We start from the raw sequence: 26724 nt of genomic DNA on the forward strand, positions 1-26724 counted from the left end.
ATGGATCTACTCTCCTTGGAGTGGCAGTTGTAAGAAGAAGAAAACAACATAGGAGAACAGAAAGCTTTCTTGTAGAAGGGACAAGATAAAATCTCTTAGTGTTATATCACTTGCTCAGTGTCGGGATGAGGTGTAACACTAGAGAGAAAGAAGTACCTGTTTTAAGAACTATGCCTGGCGATGCCTAGAGTTGCAAGGAAAATGCCAAAGGATTTATGGCATTTTTTATTGGATTTCATGCTTATACACCTAAAGCATTCATCTTTGGTATAGAAAAAAATAAGTATAGTTCAGAGCTGTTGTTGTTTACAAGGGATGTCTTAGTCTGGAATTTGCAAACTGTCCCTAAAGTTTTAAATTTTGACTTAAAGCTCACAGTTCAGTGGCCTTCAGATGCTACTGGCACCATCCTAGTTGGGTTACATGATATCCCTAGCTGCCTTTGTGCTGATCTTATTTTCAGCTTAGAACAAGGCTGAAACTTCTCACTGAAGTTAATTATGCTCTTACATACGCACCACCTTAATTCAAGCTTAATAAAGGATTGGAAATTTTCAGGGAAGGAATTTATTTTGGTCTGGAAATGAAAATGTTTTAAATACTGAACTTTAATACTTTATGAAAGAATTGACCTTAAATTTTAATTTATGTAAAACAGAAAAAAATCTGAATTTTCAATATCTTTTATGTGATTTGCAGAGCTTTGTGATTTGAATGAGGGGGATTGCTCGTTTGATTCTGCTTGGGTATTCATAGTAGAATTGCAAAACACAGGAGTGTAGGAAATATCTTTTTATGAGTCTTCTCTAAATGACTATAATACACCTTTAATAAATGGTATCCTTGCCCAGGCTGAGCAAATGAATATCATGGCATATGCTGAGAAATACATTCTGTACCATTTCATATTTTAGCCTCATAACAACATGCCCGTGAAAAGAATGGAGACTTGCATAAGAACATGCTGTTTGCTCTTAATAATAGGAGGAAATGCTTGTGAGTTAAGAGACATTTTTTATTTTTACTGATGGTGGTGGTGGAAGTATGTTCTGCGAGATGACAGTCTTCTCATAGAACATAGGAAAATAAATCTTTCATTTCACTAATTTGCTCATAAACCGTCAGTTTGTTTGCCACGGTTATAAGATTCAGGGAATCTCAAGATGGAAAGAATTGGCTTGGTTCGTTAACTTTGCCTTTTAAGTATTTGATTCTTTACTGACTTGATTCTTAATGGGGAGAACATTTTAAATTCCGCATTTAAAAAGGACTGGACTGGCAGTGTCACCTTATTGAATCACTTATAAATATTATTAATTACTTAACTGAATTAATTACATGGATGATTTATATGTTCCTAATTCTGATGACAGCAGGGATGTTTGGACTTTGTAAGATTGCTTTTGCTGGGACATACAAGCTGTATCTCAAGCACTTTTCTTCACGTGGGCTTACACTGAGACCTTGCTAGTCAGTTTACCACGACATGTATTTATAACAGACTTCATTCAGGTTTTATGCTCATTTTGCGTGTCTCAGTTGACATTGTACAGTGCAGTGACTGCCATAGCATGCATCTCCTGAAAAACTTTGCTGTAGCCAGTGACTTGATTGCTGGGTGGGCAGCAGTCCATCTGTGCCTTCCCGGCATCTCCAGTTATGCCCTGTCTGAGCAGGAGACCTTGAATCCTCCCATCCTGGGGAGGAAGCCTGCAACTCTCCCACTCTTAGGCGGTACCCTGAGTTTCAGTCCTCCAGTTATAGGCTGTGGTTTCCTCACCAAGCCTAATTTATTTCCTAGACTGTGTAATTTTGTTCTTTTTGGAGCAAGGACATGCTGGATTTAGAACAAAACCTGTACAAAATAAGCTTCAGCTTTGAAAACAGTAAAATGGTTTAAATGCAGTGCATGTTTACTGAATGTTTAGCCAACACTGGATGAGCTCAGATCCTTCTTTGGAGCTTCCCTCTTTGCTACGTTTTTTGGGAGGACAGGCTCTTTGGGGAACCCCTGGCAACTCATCCAGCTTTTGCAGCAAAGGTGCTGTTTATTCTGTCTGGTAAGTCTTTGGTCTGGTGTGCCAGCTCTTCAAAGCAAGATTTGCGCCTAACTGGAAACAGAGGAAATCAATCCCTTGAAGCTAACAGCTTGGCCCATTGAATTTCTGGAGTAGGCTTAAATGTTCTTATCTGGAAACCCATTGTGTTGCTTCCATGTTTGCTCTTCCCACAGCCCTATTGAATTTCAGCATTAAGACATACAATAACTGCTCTATTAGACAATGCTGAGTTATGGAGTCTCAACAACTGGCTTATGCTGCATTGCCTTAACTATTTTTTTGCATATTAGCTTTCTTAGTGTCATGGTTTAACCTGGCAGGCAGCTAAACACCACACAGCTGTTCACTCACTCCCCCCTGAAGTGGGATGGGGGAGAGAATCAGGAAAAACGCAAAACTTGTGAGTTGAGATAAAGACAATTTAATAGGACAGAAAAGGAAGGGAAAATAATAATGATGGTAAAAGAATATACAAAACAAATGATGCACAATGCAGTTGCTCACCACCTGCTAACCCATGCCCAGCCAGTTCCTGAGTAGCAGCCATACCTCCCCAGTCCGGCCAACCTCCCCAGTTTTTTGTTCAGCATGACATCATATGGTATGGAATATACCTTTGGCCAGTTTGGGTCAGCTGTCCTGGCTGTCTCTCTCCTCAGCTTCTTGTGCACCTCCAGCCCCCTTGCTGACAGGGCAGGGTGAGAAGCTGAAAAGTCTTTGACTTAATGTAAGCACTGCTCAGCAACCACTGAAACATCAGTGTTGTTACCAACATTATTCTCATCCTAAATCCAAAACACAGCACTACATCAGCTGCTAGGAAGAAAATGAACTCTTCTCCCAGCCAAAACCAGGACGCTTAGTATTCATAGCTTTATTGTGTATCACATCTGTTTCACATCTTATACCATCCATCTTTCAAATCATGGCTGGTATACTGATATGTTTGTTACTCCAGGGGCAGAATAAGGTCCTATCATGGCATTTCTAATAAGTGTGCTGAGCACTCAGACAACACAGTATGTTTTTCTTTGTAGCTACTTTGCAAATTATGTGATATTGCTGTCTTCAAAAAAGCACAGTGATCTCTGTGCATCTACTGGATTGTTTTATTTAAGACGTATCTCTATGGGTAAACTGCTTCCATCATCTCCAATAAACTGGACATTAGTAACCATTAAAATAAGCCACTCAGAACAAAAGCATAGACGCAGCTAGAACAGAACATGACAAAATCCCAGTGAAATATATGACTTGGTAATGATAAGTAGGGAAAAATGTCATGAGGCACTTGGCCACTTTGAGTTGAACTACTGGTGACTCCAAAATGACAAATAATGAGTGGGCTACAATTAAAGAAAAAAAAGTGGGCTGGCAATACAAATGGAAAAGGGGTGGAGGAAATCATACCTCGTGACAGTTAACTGAGGGAATACCTCAGTTTGATCCAGACCATGGCTGGAGGCAGACATCATATTGTGGTTAAGTCGGTTGTATTGGCTCTCTATAGATCTGAATTCTTTCTCAGCTTCCTGCATGGCTTGAACAAGACTCTTTCTTTTCTTCACAATCTAAAGCAGGGATGGTACTTTCTTTGTCATCCTGCTGATGGTAAACTTTGGGACAGTGTGTGTGTGTTATTCTATATTTGCACATCATTTAGCACAGTGGCGTCCCTTCTCAGCTGCAGTTTCTGGGAGCTTTTATGCTTAAGGAATAAAATAATTTTATCCCCTTCAATTATTAAACAGTGCACATCTTGAAAAAAATGGAAGATGACAGCTAACTTTTTTTTTGTGCCATGGAAATAAACTTAATACGCTTAGCTTTCTTACTCATTTAAATATGAACTTGATACTGAAGAAGGTTAACCTTGAACAGAAATAGCCCGCCAAATCTTTTACACTCAAAACCTGCTTTGAAAGAAAAAAGTGGGTTTAGCCCTCTAATGTGGAAAGTTAGGCTATTAAATGATATTCACAGATCTCCTTAAAAAAATGAAGTCAAGATACTGTCAGTATCAGTGCACTCCCCCAGCGCTCCCATCAAAGACCTTCTTTGCAGGGGGCACTGACAATTCATGGGAGCTATCAGTTTTTCCAATTGACATAACTAGGCAAAAACTTCTGTCTAATTACAAAGTGCAGTAGAAATCTTCCAGGGGACTCCAGTGAAATCAAGCTTCTCATGTAAGTACTGGCATCCTCTAGAAAAGCCTCTTGCTATTTGCATCAAGAAATCCCAGTTCTTCTTGTCTTTGCCTTTGTCTTCCTGTCATGTAATTTAATAATTCTCAAGCTGGTGTGTTGTACAGTACAACAGAAGTCCCGTATCTTCTTCATGAGGTCACTGTGGTATATTCTTTTCTACCCACTTTCTCAGAGTCAAGCCGGGAGCATAGTGCAGGTTGGATTAGCTGCTGTGATGAAAACAATCAGCTCTGTCTCCCTCATGTAACAGAAATGAAGACAGCCCTTATGCATGATTGCCATTTATAGAATCACAGAATATCCAGAGTTGGAAGGAACCCACAAGGTTCACTGAGTCTAATTCCTGACTCCACACAGGGCAACCTAAAAGTTAAACTACAGATCTAAGTGCATTGTCCAAACACTTCTTGACCTCCGACAGGCTTGAGGCCATGACCACTTTCTTGGAGAACTTGTTCCAGTGCTTGATGACCCTCTCAGTGAAGAACTTATTCCTAATATCCAGCCTGAACTTCCCCTGATGTCCTGGTCATACAGAAGAGAAAGGAACCATAGGTGCCTCAGGGAAGAAGGTGATGAACATATTTGCATTAAAACTGCCTGTAACTGCAGGACACTCAGGAAGAACCCAAATTACTCTGATGGCAACAGGCTGTTCATGCCCAGGCTCCCTCCTGGAGCTCTCCAGCCCTGAGCAAGGAGGAGGTACAGATTTAATGGCTAAAGGATGTACTTGTGCCCAGAGTTACATGTGCCGTTTAACTCCAGTGCTCGCAGGGAACAACCTGCAGCACCAATGAAGATGCCATGTTCTGCAGACACATGAATGACTGAGCTTGCCGTAAGGTGGAGGCCACCATGTTTCACCCTTTTCCCCTGCTAAAGGCTGTGTGGCCCACCACAACAGGAGGATGGGGAACTACTATGCTGTTACCTAACACTGTACTGTAATAAAGCTTCAGATGATTCTCCAGTTATAGCTGAACCCTTTGAAATATGTTCGGCATTTCCTGTGCAGTATCAGCCCCTACCTGGCAAAAATCATAGTGACGTCCAGAAGCTATTTGAGTCTGTTTCCTTTTCCAATTTTAATATCTCTGGTTGTATTCAACAGTTGTCCCTAAAGTGGCTGTGGCTATGCTGCTTCCTCATACCTGAGATGATAACCACAGGAATAGGGCTGTTGTTTATATTACTTTTTTTCCAGTTGCTGAGGACAGATGAGAAATTTTAACACTTCAACGTGAGTTTATTAAAAGCCAAATATTCAAGTGTAAGCAGATTCTGTCTTTCAGCAAGTTTCGAAGAGCATACTGTTGGTTGATAATAACTGTTGATTCACATCTATGATCCTGATTCTCCTTTCTTGTTACCTTTTGTCTAGGAAAAAGAAAAGTAATGACAATTGCAATGTTGATGGCCGGAGGCAAGAGCTACTTCTGCATGTTACTAGACCTTACGAAGTTAAGCTTGGGTCTCTGGAAGGGTTGAAGGTGAAGAACCACAAGTGAGGAGCTGATGCCTCCTTCAGCAGAGTCAGCAGTAGATCTTGCTATGGTTTCATTTATGCAAAACTGGATCTTAAGCGAACAGTGGTCATTGGTCTCTGCATTCTTATATGCTTGTCTTGGCTTTAGTTTTTATTGCGTTCTGAACTTTAAAAATTTTAATCTAATATCTAAAAATTCATAGCTCTGTTTAAAAAAAAAAAGGGGGGGGCATCAAAACACAGTGAGAACTGTAGCCATCCTTGAAATGAGCAGTTTGAAATATTGAAGAAATTGTGCACTGGATTTGTACCGACCTGTCAGTGGTGCCTTTTGCAAGACTTATGTCTCCGATTTGCTTGTCTTCGATCTTACAAGTGTTTTTGCATGAAACAGAGACTGTCTGAAATTAAATCTCAATGTATGGAAAAGTTTCTCTTCCTAAAGGTAAACTTTCAAGGAAAGAAACCACTACTATTTTAATGATTCTGGTTTTATTTACTTGACTCTTTATATAAAAATATAAATATAATGCTGCCTGGGGCACTTAAACACCTGGCCCTTTTTTGGTCTTATAGCATCATATCGACACGTGGCTCTGTTAAACCCCAAATATTCCTGCTTGCAGTCCAGAGCAGCCCCACCTTGCACTAGGCTTGGGGGACATGGTCTTCTCATTTTTGTAGGGGTCAGACTTTTCTTAGTCATTGACTATCTGAAGAGTGAGCTAATGTTTCACTGTAAGTGCCTGTAGTCCTGCTGGTGCCGATATGACTGCTTGGGTTATTCATGCTGCAAATGTATGACTCTTCACAGAGTCATGGCTGTGTAAGAAATGTTTATATTATGCATGAAACTTTGTGTTGTGGTAACTTCAGAGGGGTTTGTTGACACTACTCCTATGAGCATCAGAAATAAATTACATTTTAGAAAATGTGCATCACTTCAGAGTTTAAGTTCATGCTTGCTTTTCTGACTTCTTCAAGATATTGGGATTTTACTAACATAGTTATGATGACATTTTGAGAAGCTGTCTTAAAATGTTGAGTTCTTAAATACACAAAGCTACCTATCAGCTTTCCAGCTTGGCCTCTCTTTTCCAGCCAGTTCCCATTTCCCTCTTAAAAGCCTCATAAGATAATTTGCTTTCTCTCAGTATAAGAACGTGCTTGTTTGTATTCCTTTGTCCTTCAGATTTTTAACCTGTTTTCCCAAGGAAACATGTACTGCAAGATCCTGCTGTGTCCAGCTGCCTGCCCTCCTCTCTCCAGCTCCTTTTGAACTGGTGGGCAGATCTCAGCCCCATGAGTCAGAGGGTCGGCAGTCTGAAAGACAGGATGCTCCTGCAAGCTTTTACAGTATGTATAGCTGTCTGTTGCAGGGAGGGTTTCTTCCCATTCCAGTTGAGGGATGTGCTAATTAGCTCATCTTTCATTAACTATCAGGAGACAGAAGCAAACAGATTTCATCACTTCCGCTTATATTTTTTCCCTTCCTCTGCCCTTGCTTACACTTTTGGCCATTTGCTTCCCCTCTCCGAACAATGCCACTCTCTTGGGAGATCCTGTTCTTTGTTATCCTGTTATTTTGACCAATATTCTTGTCTTTGCTCCACAGCTGCTTAGCTTTTGAACTTTGCTTGCCTAATAATTATTGGAGATGCTGCAGGGAGGCCAGCTGGGAGTCAGAAAAGCCATCGGAGCTGCAAGGTCTGTCAGGAAACAGGAAACCCAAGTTGTATGGGGGTGGGGTTCTCTCCTGCAAGTCTGTGACCAGCAGAAAGTCTAATCCTGCCATCCTTTGCTCAGATGACTAATCCTAGTTTGTGTGTGCTCAGGCTCTGGGAAGTAAGCAGAGGCTATCTGTGTGTGTAAGGAGTTGCTGGACCAAGTCCTTATTTTGAGAGCCAGCTAAATTGTGTCTTGACTTTGAAATCGGTGCCAGCAGAAGCAGTCTGCACGCGCTGAAAAAACGATGTACTTCGGTGAGTTAATCACTTGAAAGTTCAACAAATGGCTAAGTGGTAAACTTTAAGCAGATTAGCTTTCACTGAATTGTTTTCCTTGTTTGTTTTTTAAAATGTCAAATATATCACAATGTAATTTATGAAGATATGCCTTCGAGTAGAGCCACAAACACTTATAGGGACACTTGCTTCAGACAGCATATGGTACAACCTATGAATTATGCACAGCCGACATACGGAGAATGGAGACAGCCTAAGGAAATGATTAGACCTGTTATCGTAGCAGTGACTGTACATTATTTTCACTTGACTGGAAAAAATGCAATTTTACTCTAGATTGGGGCTGAGATTGTTGCTTCCAGGTGCAATATATTAACAATGCATATGAATATTTAATAGTTGCTAGGAAATGTGGTGGGTTAGTTTTGGCTACAACATCAGTTCATTGAAAAGCTAGTTCTCTTCCATGCTGAACCCTGTGTTTCTGATGTAGCTGTTACAGTCTTGTTGCAAGAGCAGCAGCATAAAAATAGATCTCAATTTTTGTAAGTGTACTATTGTAAAGCATAAGTTACACACCACCAAATATCACACTCCAGATGGGCAGCTCTCAGCAAGTTTGCGTTTACAGATTCCTGCTTTTCTTGATCTGAAAAGTGGATTCTATGTTTTTACACTCAGGTTAATTGCATTGTTCCACCAATAGGATTTGCTCATCCTCCAGCGGAAACGCTATTAGTAAAATGCTGATAATGCAGAGTTTGGACTCTTCTGGGGTGAAAGGCCCAAAAGTTTTTAATTAAAATTCTGGCTCTGCTTCTGAGGGTAGTCAGATGTCTTCCATAGCATTTACTTCCTGGAAAAAGTCCTAAAACTGGCTTGTTCCACTGCAGCCAAGCCCACAGCACTTCCCTGAAAGTGTACAAGTGCCCATGGGCAACTGGGTGCCCAGGACATTTGGGCCAGCTGTAGCAATCAGTGTTGGGTGGCCTTGCTGCTCCCAAAATCTCTGCTACAGTTAAAAAAGAAATCTGGAGATGACATTTTAAGTTTAGAGGATTCCAAGGTACGTTGCAAAAGTGAAAAGCTTCTGGAACTTCATCTGCGTTATTTGAGTATGGCAAAACCAAAGAAACAGAAGCCATAAAAAAGAACGAGCTTTTTTTGTACCTTAGGGTTTCCAGTCAGACCTGCCTTACACTGGGAACCTGACAGAAGCTTAAGCACCAGACCACTGCACTAAAGCCTATCTGAAAAGCACTTGTACTGTCCATTATCTCCTCTTTTCTGATAGGGTTAGCCTTTTAATTCTTCCCAGCTGACTGATAGTTAAATAGGTGTTCTTGAGCCTCTTAATTAGATATGTTTCCCCTCACACTTTTTCGCAGCCAGCCTCCTAGGAACTGCTATGTGCTGATAATGAGCTAAATCAGAATCCTTTCTCCATGTTAACAGTCTTACTTCTGCCACTGTCGCTTTCAGCGCCCTCTATATTAGGTATGTGAAAGTATGTTGGCTAAAGATATTAAAGCATCTAGTTTGTACACACTGTAAATCTATAAAACTACTATGCTTTTGAATTGTTGATAATGTTTTCTGGCTTTACTTTTCATGAAGACATCTGTCAGAGCACTATATAATAGCTTTCACCACAGAGAAATCACAGATGCTTTACAATATTTACACGCAAAAAATTTATGGAAAAGCTTTTACCTTTTCTGTGGAGGGAGAAGGGGAAAGGGCAGGAAGTGTCTTAGTTGAACAATGAACAGCATTATTAGTTGTGGAAGGGGAGATTTATAGGCAAATCTTCATGTCCTTGTGTCTAGGCTATATGGTGAAAGGTATTTATCTAATTGATTCTCTTTATGGAAATCCAGGGCAGCTTCCTTTGGAGAAGTTGGAGTGAACATGACTCTTCTCCTTTTGAAATTACCAAGATTTAGAGCAGTGCTGCCTTGTTCTGCATAGGTATAGGGTAAGGCAAGCGTGCCCATAATGTCGTGCAAGACTGATAGATTTGGATGTCACATATGCAGCTCTAGATGATGTAACTCTTAAAAGACATTGAATTTATTCAGCTTGATGCCTCTAAAAATTGAGATCAAGGCTTGATCCGAGTTTTACTACAAAGGAGTCAAGAATCCTGAATGTTTTATCTTTCTTGTTCATCATATCAGCATCAGTAGAAGTTGACACTGCGGGAAGATCAGGCAATTCTGCCTTGTAGTGTATTGAACAAGACCCTTGTACAGTTGGTCAAAATTCAGCATAAAATTTTAAAGATTTAAAATCAGAACAGAATATTTTGATAATGTCTTTTAAAAAGCTCTGACTGAATCATCCTTTTTCCGTGTTATATTTAGTGAGGTCAAAATTTTCTAAGAGAAAATGTATTCCAATGTCTTTTCAACCACCTTTGCTTTTGTTTGTAGCTCTGACACTCCTGCTGAGCTTTGACCAGCTTAAGTTGTGGATCTGCAGAAAAAACCCCCAGTTTCTAAAATTGGGTTGTGTTTATATGGTAATACCTCTTATTAGATACCTTGATTGTTATAAAAATACAGATGAGTTTTAGGATGTAAAGATGTGATGGACTTGAAAGCAAGTGAACAGGAAACTTATTTGTCCCATGGCACTGTTATTAAGAGACCTAGGAGCTAACCCTGCAGCTCTGCTCCCTGCTACAGTGCGAGGGACTGGGCAGGCTTGTAATCAGAAAAATGTCCTTTTACTTTTGAAGCAAATATGTTTTTCCTTTTTGGGAGGCAATGAGAGTGTCACTACATTTTAGAGGCACTTTTTAATGGGGAGTCATGAAAGGCTTGTTTTCTTTGAGTCTGAGGTTTTGGACTTTAACTTAGGGATTTTCCACAATACTTCCACCACTCTGTAAAATGCAGTCATTGTGCTGAGTTTCTTCAAACAAGTTGAAAAGTTTCAGGAGGGCAGTTTAATAATAAATTTTATTTGTAAACCAGAATTGGCTTTAACTGCTGCTTTTCATCTCCCTAATGTATGCATCAGCTACTTCTAGATCAGATAGCGTTTTCAGACAGGAAGCAGAAAATACCTCTTACTATTCAAAAGCACCATTTAAATTGCTAGAGTTAGAAGTTTAGTCTTGCAGCCAAGGAAATACAGAATAGCTACAACTTCATTTTGGAGCCTTCGAAGATGAGTAGAGTTACAAATTATGAGCAAATCGTACTGTACATGTAGATTAGTCAAAATGTTTCCAGACAATTTACCACAGATTTTCATACTTCAAATATTTTAATGTGACTATGGTCTAGTTGTGTCGTTCCTTTTTTTTTCCTCTCTCTTTTTCCTGGTTTTAGGCATTTTGCCTTCTGTAATGGAACCTCTTGCACTCTCCTCAATGGTAGCACTTATTTCCTCTCGTAGCCCCAGCTGCTGGAAGTAGATGTAGACAGCTGTAGGGCTCTCCTGCTTTTGAGCTTGGACAATAAACTGCTTGTGACTACACAGATGTTTGTTTTGCACACTGAAGGCAGTGTTGCGCACAATTTCCTCTCTTCATCCTACAGATGTTTGTGTATTTGAATTGTAGAAATGGGCTTCTTGACACCTAGAACAAAATGTTTTCCTTAGGAAGCCAGAGGAAGTTATTAGTATGCAAACCTGCAGCAGAGCCTTCAAACGAGCTATTTCAAAAGTACTAGTATGTGCATAAATGTGTCTTGTATTCTCTCTATACCCGAATTGTTCACTCCTCCTGGATTTCCTTTAATATCAATGCCAGGCATTGTATCTGTCAGTGTGCCGTGTGGTCAAGCCTATATTCGGCAGGAGGAGGTGATTTTGGTGTCAGAAATCTGCTCTCACTCACAGCTTCTTGTCCTGCTCCTCAGCTTTGTCCTCAGTGCTGTGCCCTTGTTTCCCCTGGTGGGACCTCAGGCAAGTCCTCCTGCCCATGCCTGTCTTGGCTCCCCAGCCACCGCCGTGGCATACCAATAGCTGCCTCACTTTTATACAGTGCTTTGATAAAGACAGTGTAGAGGTTCACTGCAATATTAACTGTATGCTGTTTTAATAAGGGCTGCCTCTGTGAGTCATGGCAGATGAGCACCTGTAGCTTGGAGGCTCGTATTAACCACAGGAGACTAGAATAGAGTCATGATGGGGGAGAGCAGCTGAGGAAGGAGAATTGATTGCGAACTCTGACAGTGAGATGTACAATAATCTCTGTAGCTCTTAGGTCCCTTGTGCCTGACTTCATTAAGGTCAGGAGAAGGAAAGAAGATACTCTGATCATCTCAGTACCTTTCTTCCCCTACTGCAGTGTGTATGGAGTGGCAAAAACACTCTTGCCTCCTCAGTGTATGATGGCAGCAAGACGAGAGAGCCCCTATCATCTCTTTTTTACTCCTTGGCAGCAGGCAGGCAGGAAGAGATGAGATGTATAAGCCTTCTCCCCTACTCTCTCCATCCCCAGTAGTCCAAGAAAGCTGAGTAGGAAACAATGAGGGGGAAGGAGCCATAAGGGACTGAAAATGAGCCATCCTATTCCACACAGCCAAGTGCCAGGGCGTGTTACACTGCTCTGCTTTGAGGACCAGCAGCTGGTGCAAGGTCATGGCAGCCTCCTGGGAACAGCAACAGTGAATCCTTGAGGGGAATACTTAGCTCAAAAGGTTAGAGGGGGAAATGCTTTTCATTCTCTTGGCTTTTGATCCCTGTGCATTTCGCACCTAGTTAGTTTTTCTTTGTTCTCCTATGACATTGATTCCCCAGCAACTTTCTCCTTTTTTGTTGGGGATGATGTTTTTAACATGTCAGAAAAAAAACACCAAAAAAACCATAACGTTAAAGTCACAGATCTTATCCTGGGTGACTCCTTCTGATGGCTTGGAGATTGGCTGAGTTGAATTTGGTGGTATGCCTTTAAGATTGGAAATGATAAGGCAAATCAAGCCGGGCCAGCTGAGCTCTGCGGAGAGGTAATTCTGGGAAGATTATCGCCCCATTAGAGCTTCTCATTCTGCCATAGTTATGGGCTTGTCATTACTGTGGTTTTCTAGCTATCATCTTACACCTGGAAAGCATTAACACAGGATTCAGTTCCTTGTAGAATTCCCTCAGATACATTTGTGGAAGTTATCTGTTGCATTTGATGTGACACTTATAATCATTACAATTCCTTCCTCCTGAGACAAATATTTGTTTTGTTCTTGTGAATGGTTTTTTGCCATAGCATTTCCTTTCTGATATATTTGCTTTATATTTTTAAAGTCCCTTTGAACAAAGAGATTCTTGGGTTTGTTCCCTATTTAATTGCCGTAGCTACACTCTTTCCTGACTAGTATGTTTGTAGGTGTTCGTAACTTCTTTTGTGTTAGCTTTCCATCATCTGGATTTAGAGGGCCTTACTGGGTGCCTCTGGTGCATAGCATCTGCTGATACTGTCTTCCATAGAGCTCTCACGTCAGCAGTTGCTTTGGGACATCAAATATATTGCATCCTATCTTCCTAATGGAAAAAAATTAGTTGGAAAGATCAGTAGCAATAAGGGAAATGTTGCTCTAGTTACAAAAGGCATCCCACTGGTGCAGGAGAGGTTGACTCAAATCAGTCTGCTGTGCCACACAGCAAGGAGGCATGTTTCTGCTCCTTCAGAAAAGAGCAGTATGTGTCCCTGTCTAGCATATGTGTATTAGCCAGCTGGTGACCTGGCCAAGCTCCTGCTTGGCAAATCTGTCCCTTTCAGGCATTGATGCTCAGGCTAATGTTGTATCCAGCCCTTCACAAAAGGGAGAAGCCCTGAGCAATACCACAGATTGATGTCCTACCTCTCTGTGATGGGCTGTTTCATGGAGCCAGCTCCTGTCATGGGATTCTTTTCTTCCTCCCCAATAAAAGTTACCAGACCTACAGGATAAGGTATTTCCTTTTCCTCACAAGTGAATAACATCCTGACACCTCCATGCCTCAGGCTTAATGCACACATGAAGAAGCAATTATACGACAGACCGTTTCCTCCCCAGCTTCCTCCATGATTCAATTGCTTCACATTCCCATGTCCTCTCTGCACTGGTTGACCTGCCTCTGTCACAGGTGTCCAGGACCCTCGGGACCGGCAACCTGCACAAAGGTGATGGAGGAGATATTCACTCTGGGCGTCGTACCTGCTCTGAATTCCCTGCAGGAAGACTCCTTTTGTAGCTGGCTAAATGAAGAATAATTAGGTTCCTGAACACAGGTACCCCTATATCTATCTTAGATATCTACCACGGGTGCTTGCCCTCCTGAGGCACAGCATCTTGTGATGGCTGCTCTGTGCCACTGCAAACCCAGTAGCGAGGTGGACATGTTAAATGATGGTCTGATCCGCAAAACCAAAAGGAAATTCTTCCAAAGGAAATGAGGTGAAATATGTGGTTGTGTCTGCTGCAGGCTTTAGGCAAGAGAGTCATTTATCAAGGAGGAAGCTGTATCATCCTTCTTCTTAATGCTTTACACATGCATTTTTGCTCAAGTGCTTGACAGTGTCCATTGTACTTTATGGCTGACAGTAATGAAAATTGCCCCTGTGCTGTAGGATTTGGACTGGAAGACAGTGAGCGCTTGCCATTACTCTTGCCAAGGCACCGGAGCGTCATTTTTAGGGAAATGTATCCTTGCAAGTACTTTACTGGGGTGCCTAATGCACAGCTGACAGATAAGACAGTGCCTGTGCCAGGTGTTGCAGGAAACGGTAGAGCACGGGAAACAGGCTATAATGCAGGGCATAGAGGGTTTTTCTCAACGCTTTTTTTTTCTGACACATGTGACTGCACATGTGAATAATTTAAGTGAATTTTTGCCCATGTGCTGCTGTACCCATGTGCAGTTGTTCTTTCTGCCCCTCCCTGACTCACTGGCATGGGGAGCTGCCGCTTGCCATTTCAGGCACTGCACATCTGTTCGCCAGTGGAAAAATGGATTATATGTAGACTAGTGGTTTATAGTCATCAAATCTTTTTGGAAAGGGGCCGGTTTCTCTGGGTTCCCTCTGTCAGCAACAGAGGAGCAGCTCTCCAGGGAGAGACCAGAGCACATGGCGCTTGGCTCCTGCTCTGAATCAGTGTCTGAATGAGAGAAGCAGGGTGGAAGATGAGCTTTCCTAGGCCAGAGTGATAATGCAGCCCTATTATAAGGGAACTGGTGTGGGTTCAATTCCATCACACACTTTTTTTTTTTCTGGTTAGGTTCAGGCCTTGGTCTGAGAGATCATGCAGCCACATGCGTTGTCATCTCTGGAGGGACTAGAAGGAAAGGGGGCAGTGAGCCACCAGGGAGAGGAGGGAAGGTGAGACCATATCTTTCCTCAGCAGCCCGCAACTAATCAGCTAACAGAGATCAGCTGAAGCTGCAGTCCGTCTGCACCAGTCCATGACCAGTCTGGTTTGCAGTAGCCTTCTTATCCCCCTTCATATGTTCTTGCCGCCTTCTTCCTGTCACACTGGCAGCAGTGTGGTTGCAGTGAGAGCTGATGTGAAGGATAATCTTTTTTACCTTGTTAATTTTTAGCGAGATCGACACCCTGAGCAGGTATAACACATGTTAGCACAGATGTGTGCTGCTCTAGATCCAGCTAAGGTCAGCTTAAGTTGCAGCTCCGCAGTGTGCAGCGTCAGATGGAGACTGTCATTTAACAGCAGGTGCAAAGATAGGCAATAAGGTTTCCCCTATCTCATAACACCGAATTTTATATAATATTCCTAACAATTCTGCTTTTGATAGTACCTGTGGTAGATAGCATGGTTGCTGGGTTTTTGTTCTGCTGGATTTCCTTTTTCCTCAAAGAATCGCTTCGGTCTTGTTTTCAGAACACAAAGGTGGACTTATCCTCCCCCTCCATTACTTTGTCTGAATGTCAGAACTTGGGTTTTCTTCCCTGCTGTTGTCTGAGGTCAGCTGGATTTTAGGCAGTGGTAAGTGCCCATGGTAGAGAATGCATGGCCAAATACAGTCCTGTCAAACTGAAGGTTTTAGCTTTTATTCATAGTAACCACTCCTAGACAGCTTCATCTTGAGATAATGGTCCTTCATTTAAAAGTGCTTTTTTAAAAAAAAGAGAGAGAAAAAAGCATGAAAGTAGGTGGTTGCCTTCTTTAGGTTCTTCGTATCAATCTAACTTTGTACTGAAATGCCCTTCCCCTTATTAAAAAACACCAAACAACCCACTTTCTTTTTTTTTAAGAACTTTAAAAATTGAGGGTACAAAAAATTCTTGAAAAGGCTGAAAAGTTGCAGGGCCATTGCGAATTCATTCACAGAAGAAGGTGAAACACCTCCTTATTTACAGAAGAATTTAGTGAAAGCTGGGAGTAAAATCCCCATTTACCAGGTGTTGTGTTTGTACCGTCTTCACCTCCACCAGGCAGCTCCTGTCTTGCCTGCATGGGTTCTGGCATGGGATACTTAATGCCGCATGAAAAACACGTTGTTCCTGTATGTGCAGCATTTGTCGAACAGTGGTTTGTGAAATTTAGATGGACATGGTTGATAGAAAGGTCACTATTATGTGACGCACAAGAAAAGCACAACTGCGCATCCGTTCATTTGATCAATACAGCTGCTGTTGTGAGCTGTAAATGGTTTCCTTGACCAGATCTCAACAAAAGATGTGTCGTATTGACGAGGGTGCAATGTTCTGTGGTTTTGTGCAGGGAAGGTACAGCTTTCTGAGCTGTATTTCCTGAACTTAATTACATTTTTTCTTAAGTAGCACACTCATATTCAGACGTTTATGTCTACAGGCTTTAATAAGGAATGAACTTAATGTTGCAAAACCTTGTTCTGTATTTTTGAAGAAGAGTTTTTGAACTGAAAGATTAAAAATCATGTCATGAATTCATCAAGTAGATTTTTCTATCCTCTTCTGCTCTTCCAAATGTTTCTCATATAAGTTGCCTGCAATGGAGCAAATGATTCCACTTATCCAAATTTATTTTTAAAAATCCCCAAAACATATGGGGAATACAGAGGGAGCATATGCCTGCTAAGTAAAACATCCTGGTAAATAGAGAGGAGCATCCTGCAAATCAGTGTGTTTTACATGTCCGTCTAGTGCCTCTGTAGAACAATAATGAAAGGATTTCCTTTTGCCCCCAAGCACTTAAGGTTCTTGCGATGTCTCTTTCACCACATTCAGAGAGCATCAAGAGAGGCTCTAGAGCAATGGAAGAAAGTGTTGAGACATCTGTCTAGGGCAGGGGGAATAACAGGTAAGGGATCCAAAAAACCTTTTTCTAAAGGAAACCCAAAGCTGTTACCAAGGTAGTTTTGGATTTACTTTCTTAGGAGCACTGTACTGAAGTCACCAATGCACAGAGGAGTTCAGAGGAAGGATGTAGGTGGCGATGAATCCAGCTCACAGCAGAGGCAGGTACATTTGACATTATATGAGCAGCAGCCAGCCAGTGTGTTCTCTTGCATAGTTAAGATGCGAACGAGTGCAGGTTTCTAATAAGACCAAGTGTCTGCGACATGCCACAGCACTGAGCTAACGGAGTGTGTGCTGAGTGACAGCACAAGGAACAAGGACGGCACTTCTTATTATATTTTGGTGAACAAATGCATAGATCTGAAGGTGTAAATTGGAAAAGTCTGGGACCTGTGAGAATGTTGATAGGTTTGTCAGGTATTCCCCTGCCAGATGCAGCCTCTGCAAGGTTGCTGCTTCTCCTGGATCCACTGTTGCTGTGTCACTGAAAGCTTTTATTTCTTCCCTTAAATTTCCTTTGGCAGCAGTTGTTTAGTTCTTTTTACGTGGAGATTTTAATGATTAAAATTCTGTCTAAATCATACTGACTAATGACATGAAAAAAAAATAATCAGAATTTCCCTCTTGCAAGAAATGGGAATGTGTTGAATTTTTGTTTACATCTTGATTACAAGCTTTTTAATAAATCAAAAGACTGAAACTTTGCAGAGGTGGGAAGTTTTAATTAAAATCATTAGGTGCTTTAGAACTGGAATATGTTTGTTCTCCTTTGTTGAAGGGCTTTCCTGATTTGTTTAGATCTTTTTTTTTATTCACCCCTGCCCACACTGTCCATGCAGCCTCATGGGTTGAGATATGCTTTGAAAGCATCTTTCCTTTTCTTCCACAAACCTGGTGGATCTTCAGCGCTGGCAATGGTACTGTTGGCAGGAGTGAGCCCAGCACAGGCAGCGCCTGGGAGGAGGCAGGCTGTCCAGCTCTGTGTTTCCCGCAAGGCACCTTAGGAATGGAGGTAGGTCAGTGTGAGCGGCACCCTTGGTAGAATGGCAATGAGGGTTTTTTTTGAGAAGAAGGATCCTTTTTTGAAGTTGTAAATATCCTACCCTGAAATTGAAATCTGGTACATTTCTATCAAAATGCAGTTTTTACATATAGCCTTAATGATGACTTGGGAAAACAAATTTAGAAAAGTTAAACTGTTGCAGATGTGCTTCCCACTTGAAGGACATAAGATAGGTCTCCAGTTGTGATCTCCTCACACTGCTTCAGTCAGAGACTATCCTAATTCTGGGTGGCTTTTCCACCCACTCTGTGGAGCTTGAGCAGCTTGTTTGGCTCAAGTGTGAACTGCTTGTAGGTCTGCTGGAAAACTTTTTCCTAGCAGGTTGGCTTACAACCAGCTTTTTCTATTTGAGCTACTGGCTTTTCTGATCTGAATCTCTCTTTCAAGAGTGCCGTATACCTGTGTGGTTAGAGGACTCTGTGAAAAGTGGGAAAAGCTCACTTGGCTCAGTGGTGCAGGCTGAGCTCAGCAGCCTGGCTGGGTGCCATGTGCAGTGATCTCCCAGGCCAAGGGAGGCTTTTTCCAGCTCCTGTCTCTCAGGCAATTTTGTAAATCTGGCTTTAGGGTAAAAAAAAGTCCAGTTGTAACTTCACAGTAGATTTGCAAACAGTTTCAGGGTTATTGATACAGTTTTGGACAGGGTTGTTTGTTCTCCAAGCAAGTTTACTCTTGTTTGGAGGTAGGGAGTAGGTGTTCCTGGTTCAGATTAGCTGGGTTCATCTGCTGCAGGATCTGGGTCTTACAGTTCTATTGAGTTTTCTGACCAGTCTTTCTTCATGCATGAAGTTCATTTGTTTTCTCATGGGTCAAAACCAGTGCTAATTTGGGATGAAACTGGGTTTTACAGACAAGGAAAGAACTGTTACCTGAACCAGTGTGTCAGAAGGACTTAACTTGCAGGACACTTAAATAATAACTATCTGAGCACTTACTGGCTTTGCTTTCTGATCTAGATAAAAAGTTCAGCAGTCTGTTCCTTCAAAGTAGATAAAAGCAAATTCTATTAAAAACTTTTTTCAGTGTCTCCTGGATATCTTACTTTTGTTCCTCATAACCTGAAAGTCTGTGTAAACAAGTTAAAATGTATCTCTAGATTTCTTGATGAAACTACTTGGTTTTGAATTTGTAGCTTGCCTTTGGACGTCAGACATTTGGACCTTTCTATTTGTAGTACAGTAGTGTTTAGAAATGCAGTATGGAGCACCAGAATCATAGGTTCCAGCCCTGTGCAAAGGTGGAACAAAATCTGCAGTAATAGTCCTGTACCTTTCTGAGCAGTATTTGTGCACATGCTAACAAACAGGTCATGCCACCTGTATCATGGTGAGTCAACTAAAGACCGCCGTGGCTTCACCATTACTGTTTGATGTGTGTTGTGTTACTGCCTACAGTCACATCTGGGCTTGGCACTTCGCTCAGCACTGCATGAGCATACAAGGAGAAGCTGAGTTATAGATGGTTGTCCTCAGAAGGGTGCAGCTAGTAGTGAAATGGTGGTTGTTGGGTAGAGAAGCTGCAGAGGAGTTCTTTCAGATATCCCCAATTCAGGCATGACTATTGTTTTAGCTTGTCAAATGTCTGTGATGCATGTATGGAGTCAGCTAGGATGCCTTGAACTTCATTCAAATATAGTCTTAATTCCCTTCATGATTTTTACATGGCTGGACTATGACAGATTACTATGAAATTGGTTAAGCAGTAGATGACACTGAGGTGAAAATGTACACCCAGGTGGAGAGGACAGGACTGATCCTTCAGTAAACAGTCCCTCTGTACTTTGACAGGTTAGGAGCAGAAAGGAAGCTGCGGCCAAAATGTAGGTTTTGCGGAAACTGGAAAGGTTAAATGCTTTTTAACCAGGTTATCTATATTTTTTGTGCCCTTTAAGGTTTGTTGATAGATTTTAAATAGAACTGGAATATAATAATTTGAGGCTAAGGACTGCAAGTAACTTGACACTGAAGGTCAGATGGGTTTCAGTTATCCACTGTCTGTTGATAAGCTTGAGTAACCCTAATACCTTGCCACCGTACAGTTTTCTTTTCCAGGGACTGCCCTGGTTTCTCCTTATCTCTTATCTACTTTTGTTTTATAAATACTTCTGATGAGAGCTTCAGTAACTTATTTGATGAAGAAGTAGTGATTTGCTAGCCTAGAACACCCTGGCATCTCTCTCTGCTCCCCCTGCCCCTTTCCAGGAGATGCTTTCCAGCCCTTTGGTCACAGCAGCCACTTTCAGGGAGGGGGGACACATTTTGTCAGAAGCTTGGCCACTGCACCCCAGGGTTCATCCAGGCTGTGTGGGTATGTACTGTCCATACCTCATGACTTTTTGCTCCTTAGTTTAGCCTTTCATTTCTTTTCCCAGTACTCCTGACTGACTCTAGCTCACCTTTGTTTCCAAAAAAAAGAGCAGGCCTAAAGTAAACGTTTGGAAGTTTAGCACTGTTGTAAAACCAGTATCATGAGTATTTAGAGTGTTCCTGTCATCCTTAACTGAGGATTTCTGTGAATTACCAAACTACAGTTTTTCCCCAAAATAATGAATAACTATTTCTACAGGTTACCACTTTTCCATCCATCTGCTATGGCTGCTGATGTGCTTCTCAGAGCTGTCACTTCATCTATATGAAAATTAAGTGGCTCAGGTTCCATTTTAGTTTACCCACGGAAAGGGCCTAGGAGTTACTGCTCCTGCCCTGCCCATTGCAACCCTTCTCCTTTACTCACTCTAGCAGGGCTTTTACTACCAGAATGCCCACTTCCAAGTGGAGCTAGGCTAAAAACATAGGCTGTTTTTTTTTATGGGCCTTTTTGTTATAAAGAGATCCTGAACTAAGTAGCACATGAAGGATTCATCCCTTGGCCTTTCACTGAAAGTGCCCAAAGCGGCACATCTGCTTCCTACAGCTGTTCTTGATGTCTTTGCTTCCATAGAGCAGTCATCAGAGCCCTGCTGGAAACCCTAACCACCCATATGTCTCTTGGAAAGAGACATTTGCAGAATAGACAAAGCAGGGAATTAATGCAGGAAGACGATGCAGATAGTGTGTTCTACAAATCATCAACTTCAAATTTTCCTAGTTCTGATATTTCAACTCATTAAAAAAAGTGGTTTTTTCTATCTTTTTTTTAAAAAAACTTCTAACAGATTGAAGGTTGTTTCCAGGGGAGCTGGAAATATGCTAATTATTTCACCCCAAAGTTCACTTACTAGCAGGTACTATTCTTCATCTTACTGTTGAGTGAGCGAGCAAGTAATGGTTACCTACAAACAGTCTCACAGTGGATATTTTTTTTCTATTCCCATTAGCAGGAACCTCGGGGGGGCATTCTTCTCCCCCTGCTGTAACAACTGAAGCTAAATTTAATTAAATGTGGTCCACAATTCAATTTATACTTCCCCATAGCAGGAAGATGGAACAAAGAATCTGCTCTGTGACACTGAAGGATTTGTTTTTTTTCCCAGCAGCTGTTAGTGGAATTTGGGGCTCTGAGTAGTTGGGTTCAAACTTGTCAGAAAACCTTCCTTGGAGGTACATTTTATTTTCTGACTTAGAAATTACATCTTTTACCAAATCAGAGCAGTACATAGACAAATGTATTTGAAGCTCGGCAGAATTTATATAATCTTATTAATTCAGTGATATATATCACTGTTAAATCAACCAACATGGTGATTATTATTTTACATTCCCACAGACAGAAGTTCTTCCATTATGGTAGGGTCATTGTTTTGTTTAATTAGCAAAAATACTAATGTTTTCTACTCAAAGTTTGGCATACAAAAACTTCTTTTTTCATTCCCAGAATGCAATGTTGTTGTGTTTGTTAAATCATCTATTGAGTCAAATTCAGTATAATTTGCTATATGAAACTGAGACAAGACACAGAAATGTACTTTTGGATAATATCGTAGTCGTGCTCAGAGGATCAGTAGTCACACACTGGGACTTTCCTTTTGCAGACTCAGGCCACATCCCCACTAAAAAATGATGCAGATCGAGGTCTGTCTGGTCTGACAGACATATTTCCCAGCAAGGCTTGCATTTGTATAGATAAATCTGTACAAAGAGCATGAAGCGTGGTGATATGATCTAGTTCAAAGATTTATTGGGCAGTAGACACCATCCTTCTCTCAGCACTGAGTGGGTGAGGGAGGGGCTCCAGTTTCCAACTGCCACGGGGATACCTCACCGATGCAGGGTGATGGGGAGGGTCCCCAGTCCATGCTGTCCTCTGAGCTCTGCATAGCTGGTGCAGGTGAGGAGGGTGCTCATGGGCCAACACTGTGCCCAGAAGCGTGCCAACAACTAAACTAGACTGTGCAGTTCTAGCATGTTGCCCAAGACAGTGTCTTTGCCCCACTTAGTCGACTACAGTAGACAGGACCTTATACAACTACAGGGATGTACTCAGGTGAGTAATTAGCATGGGTTGTGGACCTAAAGTTTTAAAACTGGTGTTGAAGGCGTCACAGTGGCATAGCTGTTTGTCTCAGTGGAGAAGAGGAGCATCGTGAATCTGTTGCAGCAAAAAAATACAAAGCTGTTTTAGAAGGAAACCACAAAGTGCTCAGTATGTTAAATTTGCAGTTTTTAGGAGTTAAATGTGTAAAAGATAAATGAGCAACAGTGAAAGTATTTTGCTGCGTGTTAGGCAGGTTGGGCTGAAAAAGGATGTGGGTAAAATCCTCGCACACAGGGCACAAATTGCGGTTTCCTTTTTGTTCTTAACTGGACTGGGAACTTAAAAAGCTGTCACTGAAAGTCATGGCTGGGTCAAACGCGTGCTCTTATTTATGGCATGCAGTGGGGTGTGTGTTGTACTAAAAATGTTTTACTGACCTCTTAAAAGATGTGCCATGCATGGAGAATCATTTTCACAGGATGTAGGGAGGGCATTTTCTCTAGTTATTAATTCCTGAGCCTTATCGCAGTGATAGTCATCAATGTACAGAAGAGGCCATATCTGATTGATGCACAGATTTCATAGCTTTCCTGCTCGTCTTGCTGCTTAGGAGTTCCTGCCCTGCACTGCTACCGGCATAACTCTCATCTTAACAGCTATGTTTTCTGCCAGAGGCTCAGAATAATTTATTTTTGTCAAGAAAAGACACATCTCTCAGCATTTAATTTATAGAAAAAGCCTTCAGACATTTTCACTTGTCAGCTGTCCACCTGAGATATTAAGAAGGAAGGGTTTCATTGTGGCAGAGCTTAACAAAATGAAATGATGCTCATATCTGCATGATAGGGAGGTTTCTGCTTCTCTGGAGGTACAGGATATGTGCCAGTACCAAGCCTGGGGTTGTTCTAGAGAGGTGTCGGCGGATGGGTGATGCAGTGTCTGTCGCAGAGCAGACACTGCTGTGCTGCCCAGATTCAGCTCCATCATCAGCCTTGCGGCAGCCGGGCCAAGAACTTAACCTGGCTTCACCCAGCTTGCAAGTAAGGAAGCTGATTAAGATCATTAGGTTTTTGTTACTGTCCTGATAGTGACAAACTGATTTCTTTTTTCTGCTGCCTACTTGACTTTGTATTGTGTTCTGCACTTTCAAGAAACTTTAGAAGAACCTTTTGAAAGCAGATGCTGCAGCTACCAAATATTTTGTGCTTAGTGCACAGACTCTACAGTGAGGATATATATATATCCTGCTTGTTAAAGTACTGGTGCAGCACCTAGTAGCTGACTACTTGTTTCTGCTTGATCTTGGCTAGGGCAGAAAGATGTAAAATGTTCTTTGAATTGTCATGTTATTTCTTTCAAGACAATAAACTCTCAGAGTTTGGGGAAACAAGGAGCAGAAAGGGCATTTAAAATGAGGGTACTGAAGGAGTGGAGTTGCCTTGAATTATTTCCAAGGTAACGGAGAACTTGCTTTCACTACAGATTTTATTTTCTCACCGCTACTTGCTTATTATTCTGTAAAGTCATAGCAGTTATGAAAGTCTGAAATCTGTTTTAGATATTTGTGCCATCTAAATTTAATTAGAGGAGGAATTAGTTAATAAAAACACTAGAATAATTTCTAAGTGCTAAAGACCTAAATCTGCCACATTGAGATAATTAAGCAGTGTCAGGCTGGACTCAAGGTTCCCCAGTGCTTCAGCAGCTCCTGCACGTTCAGAACGTGATCTCCAAAGAGCAAATTAAAATGGGAAAGGAAAGGACTACTGTGTCTTCTGTCTGCCTTACAATTTCCTCCTTTTTGCTGCTGCTTACAGGAGAAATCACTAAAACCAATACAGCAGTGACCAAATACGGTTGCATGTGGGAAACGAAAGATTATCCAGAAGTCCTCCATGGCAAGAATGGGTTTGTTTAACAAGCTTGTTTGCATGTTAATGCAAAATTGACAATGGTGATCCCAGGCTCTGTAAACCTGTGTACATGCAGCATTGCTTTTATATTTTACCATCAACTTTAAGACTACCATCTGCTGCTCCTTTTCTCCATTTCTTGCCATTTGCCGCTGTTGTCTGATGGGTGCACCACTCGTCTCAGAGGAGCCCTTCAGAGGGCAGCAGTCTGCGCTACCATGTAAGGAGACTCTGTGGCCAGTTAGCCCCCACATCTAATAGCTGAGGAGCTTGGGGCTCTGGGCCCAGAAATACCTGTGGAGGTGGGGCACTGGGCCTGGAAACTTAATTGAAATCAGACTGGTTTAGGGAATGCTTATTAAAATACATTACAATAATTGAAATCAGACTGGTTTAGGGAATGCTTATTAAAATACATTTATTGACTTCTTTGCACTCCCATGGTCATTTGACACTGGCAGAAGCTTGGTAATGGTTCACCTTATATTGTTGGTTTCATTGTGCAGGTAATTAGCTCTATAAACAGTGCCCTGAGCAGTGGGAAACTTTGTAACTATGTCCTCAAGCCTGTTCTGGCTTTAAAAGAAAATAAAAAAAACACAAACCAAGGAGAAATTACTACACTAATTTTTAAAAAGCAAGTATTGTAAGTTCTTCATTTTAAATAGTGAATTCACAGGTAGAGAATTTCCACAAAAATAACAAGATATTTTTCTGAAGTTCCAGGTGGCCTGACATGAAAGCATACAGATATGTGATATACATATGGAAATATAAAACCTGCCAGCAGTTTGTCTATAAAGAGCAAGAGAATCGATTGTCACCCAGAAAAATTATACCTTGTAGTTTGATAGGATTTGTAAACCAGATACGGCATTTCAGGAGCAGTAAAACCACCCCACCTGTACAGCAGCGGTATGTTCATTTCAGAACAGCTTCTCTGCTGATCCCTGAAGATCATCCTTTCGTAAGGCTGAGTTTCTCCCGCAGTCCTAGTCTTGTGGTACTGGTGTCTGTGTGCCAGGCTCCGCCGCTCCCCAGCCTGGCCGCATCCACCCTGCCCGCCTGCACGCTGCCGTCAGTGCAAAACGGGCAGCCGCTCCCAAGAGTTCGTTCATGCTCCTGGTGAGAACATAGTATTTCACTCACCAGCGTAAGCCGCTGCCGGGAAGTGACCTTTGTTATAGCTACGAACTTTTGGGAAGGTTTCAAAAGAGGTTGAGACTGACCTGTAATGGCACTGACATCAGACTGCACCTTCCCTGCTCTGGCAATACCTGTGGAGCATAACCAGCAGGAACCGCTTCTTTTCACTCTATGGGTTAGTCCTTCTGTCTGTCTGCAAAAGTTCTGGTACTATCAGGTACGTGGTGACCTGGGAGGGTTGTGTAGCCTGGATATAAGGGGGAAAAAGACTGCTTGCTTTGATAGCAGTATGTCCGTTGGATGAGCATAAGCTTCTTGTAAGTTTAAGTAAAGACAGTAATCCCAGCATGAGTAAAGTCAGTGACAAATCTCTATTGATTTCAGGGAGGTCAGAATTTAGCTTACAAGCCTTGATCTTTTGCTGACATGAATTTCCTGGGAGACATGAGCTTGACCATCAGTTGATGCTAAAGCTGCTTTTAGTGCTCTGGAAATGAAGGTGTTCTGTTGTTCCACTTTATGAAGTGGTGTAGCTGAAAAAACATTTCCCTAGGTGCTCGTTAAAATGTAGAATTTACAATCTAAACACAGAAGAGCAAGTGTGTAACAAGGATATAGCATAAAGCATGTACTGGGTGAATTCTGTTTAATAGTTAAGAGGCAATCTGTGTTCTGGAAAGAATTTTCTATACAGAGAAAATAACCAGAAGGAAGGATACATTTCGTCTACCGATTAGAGCAATCACAGCAGTCTGTAATAAACAAATTAAATAATAGACTTATAGAAACCTGTGGCCAGGAAGGTTTTTTTTTTTTCTTCTGGAGTGCTCTTGTCAATCCAGCATTCCAGACATTGCTGCGAAGGATTAGTCAGAGGAGAGCCATGAGTAATTTTTCTGTTCTCCTGGCAGGTACCTCATTGGTAAGAAGAGGAGAAAGATTTGGGCAGACTGAGTTTCCTTTTAATTTTCTCATGTGGCCAAAATTTAAGTCTGCAAGGAAAGCCACATGGTATCTTTAACAAGCGTAAAAGAACCCGATGGTCTAAATCCTTTGGAAGCTTCAGAATAAGTTGTCACATAGATCTTGACAGTTTACATGGCCTAAATGAGTTTTTAGACACCTACTGCATGATGGCCTGTCTGCTTGGCAGACAAAGATGCCCACAGACTCCTTATCTCTCTTTTGCCTTTTTTTTTTTTTCCCCTCTCTAAGACTACAGACTTTTGCCATGAAT

The 26724-nt window shown here is 41.6% G+C and overlaps 1 protein-coding gene across 5 annotated transcripts in view; it reads left to right on the top strand.

Moving 5' to 3' along the window:
• The window catches only part of SRGAP1 (SLIT-ROBO Rho GTPase activating protein 1), a 152732-nt gene that overhangs the window by 44777 nt on the left and 81231 nt on the right, over nt 1-26724 (top strand). The window contains exon 2 of one of the 5 annotated variants that reach the window (XM_064448611.1): nt 13802-13946. The exons of 2 other annotated variants lie outside the window; for them this stretch is intronic. Coding sequence is in view for 1 of the 3 variants with exons in the window: in XM_064448602.1 (XP_064304672.1) it covers nt 7732-7741 (10 nt within the window). In the remaining 2 variants the exon portion in view is untranslated. Of the gene's footprint in view, nt 1-7443; nt 7467-7543; nt 7742-13801; nt 13947-26724 lie in introns of those variants that run through there. 2 more of the 5 variants (XM_064448614.1, XM_064448602.1) reach the window with 2 other exon arrangements.

Source organism: Phalacrocorax carbo, chromosome 1 (assembly GCF_963921805.1).
Source record: "Phalacrocorax carbo chromosome 1, bPhaCar2.1, whole genome shotgun sequence".
Lineage (NCBI taxonomy): Eukaryota > Metazoa > Chordata > Aves > Suliformes > Phalacrocoracidae > Phalacrocorax > Phalacrocorax carbo.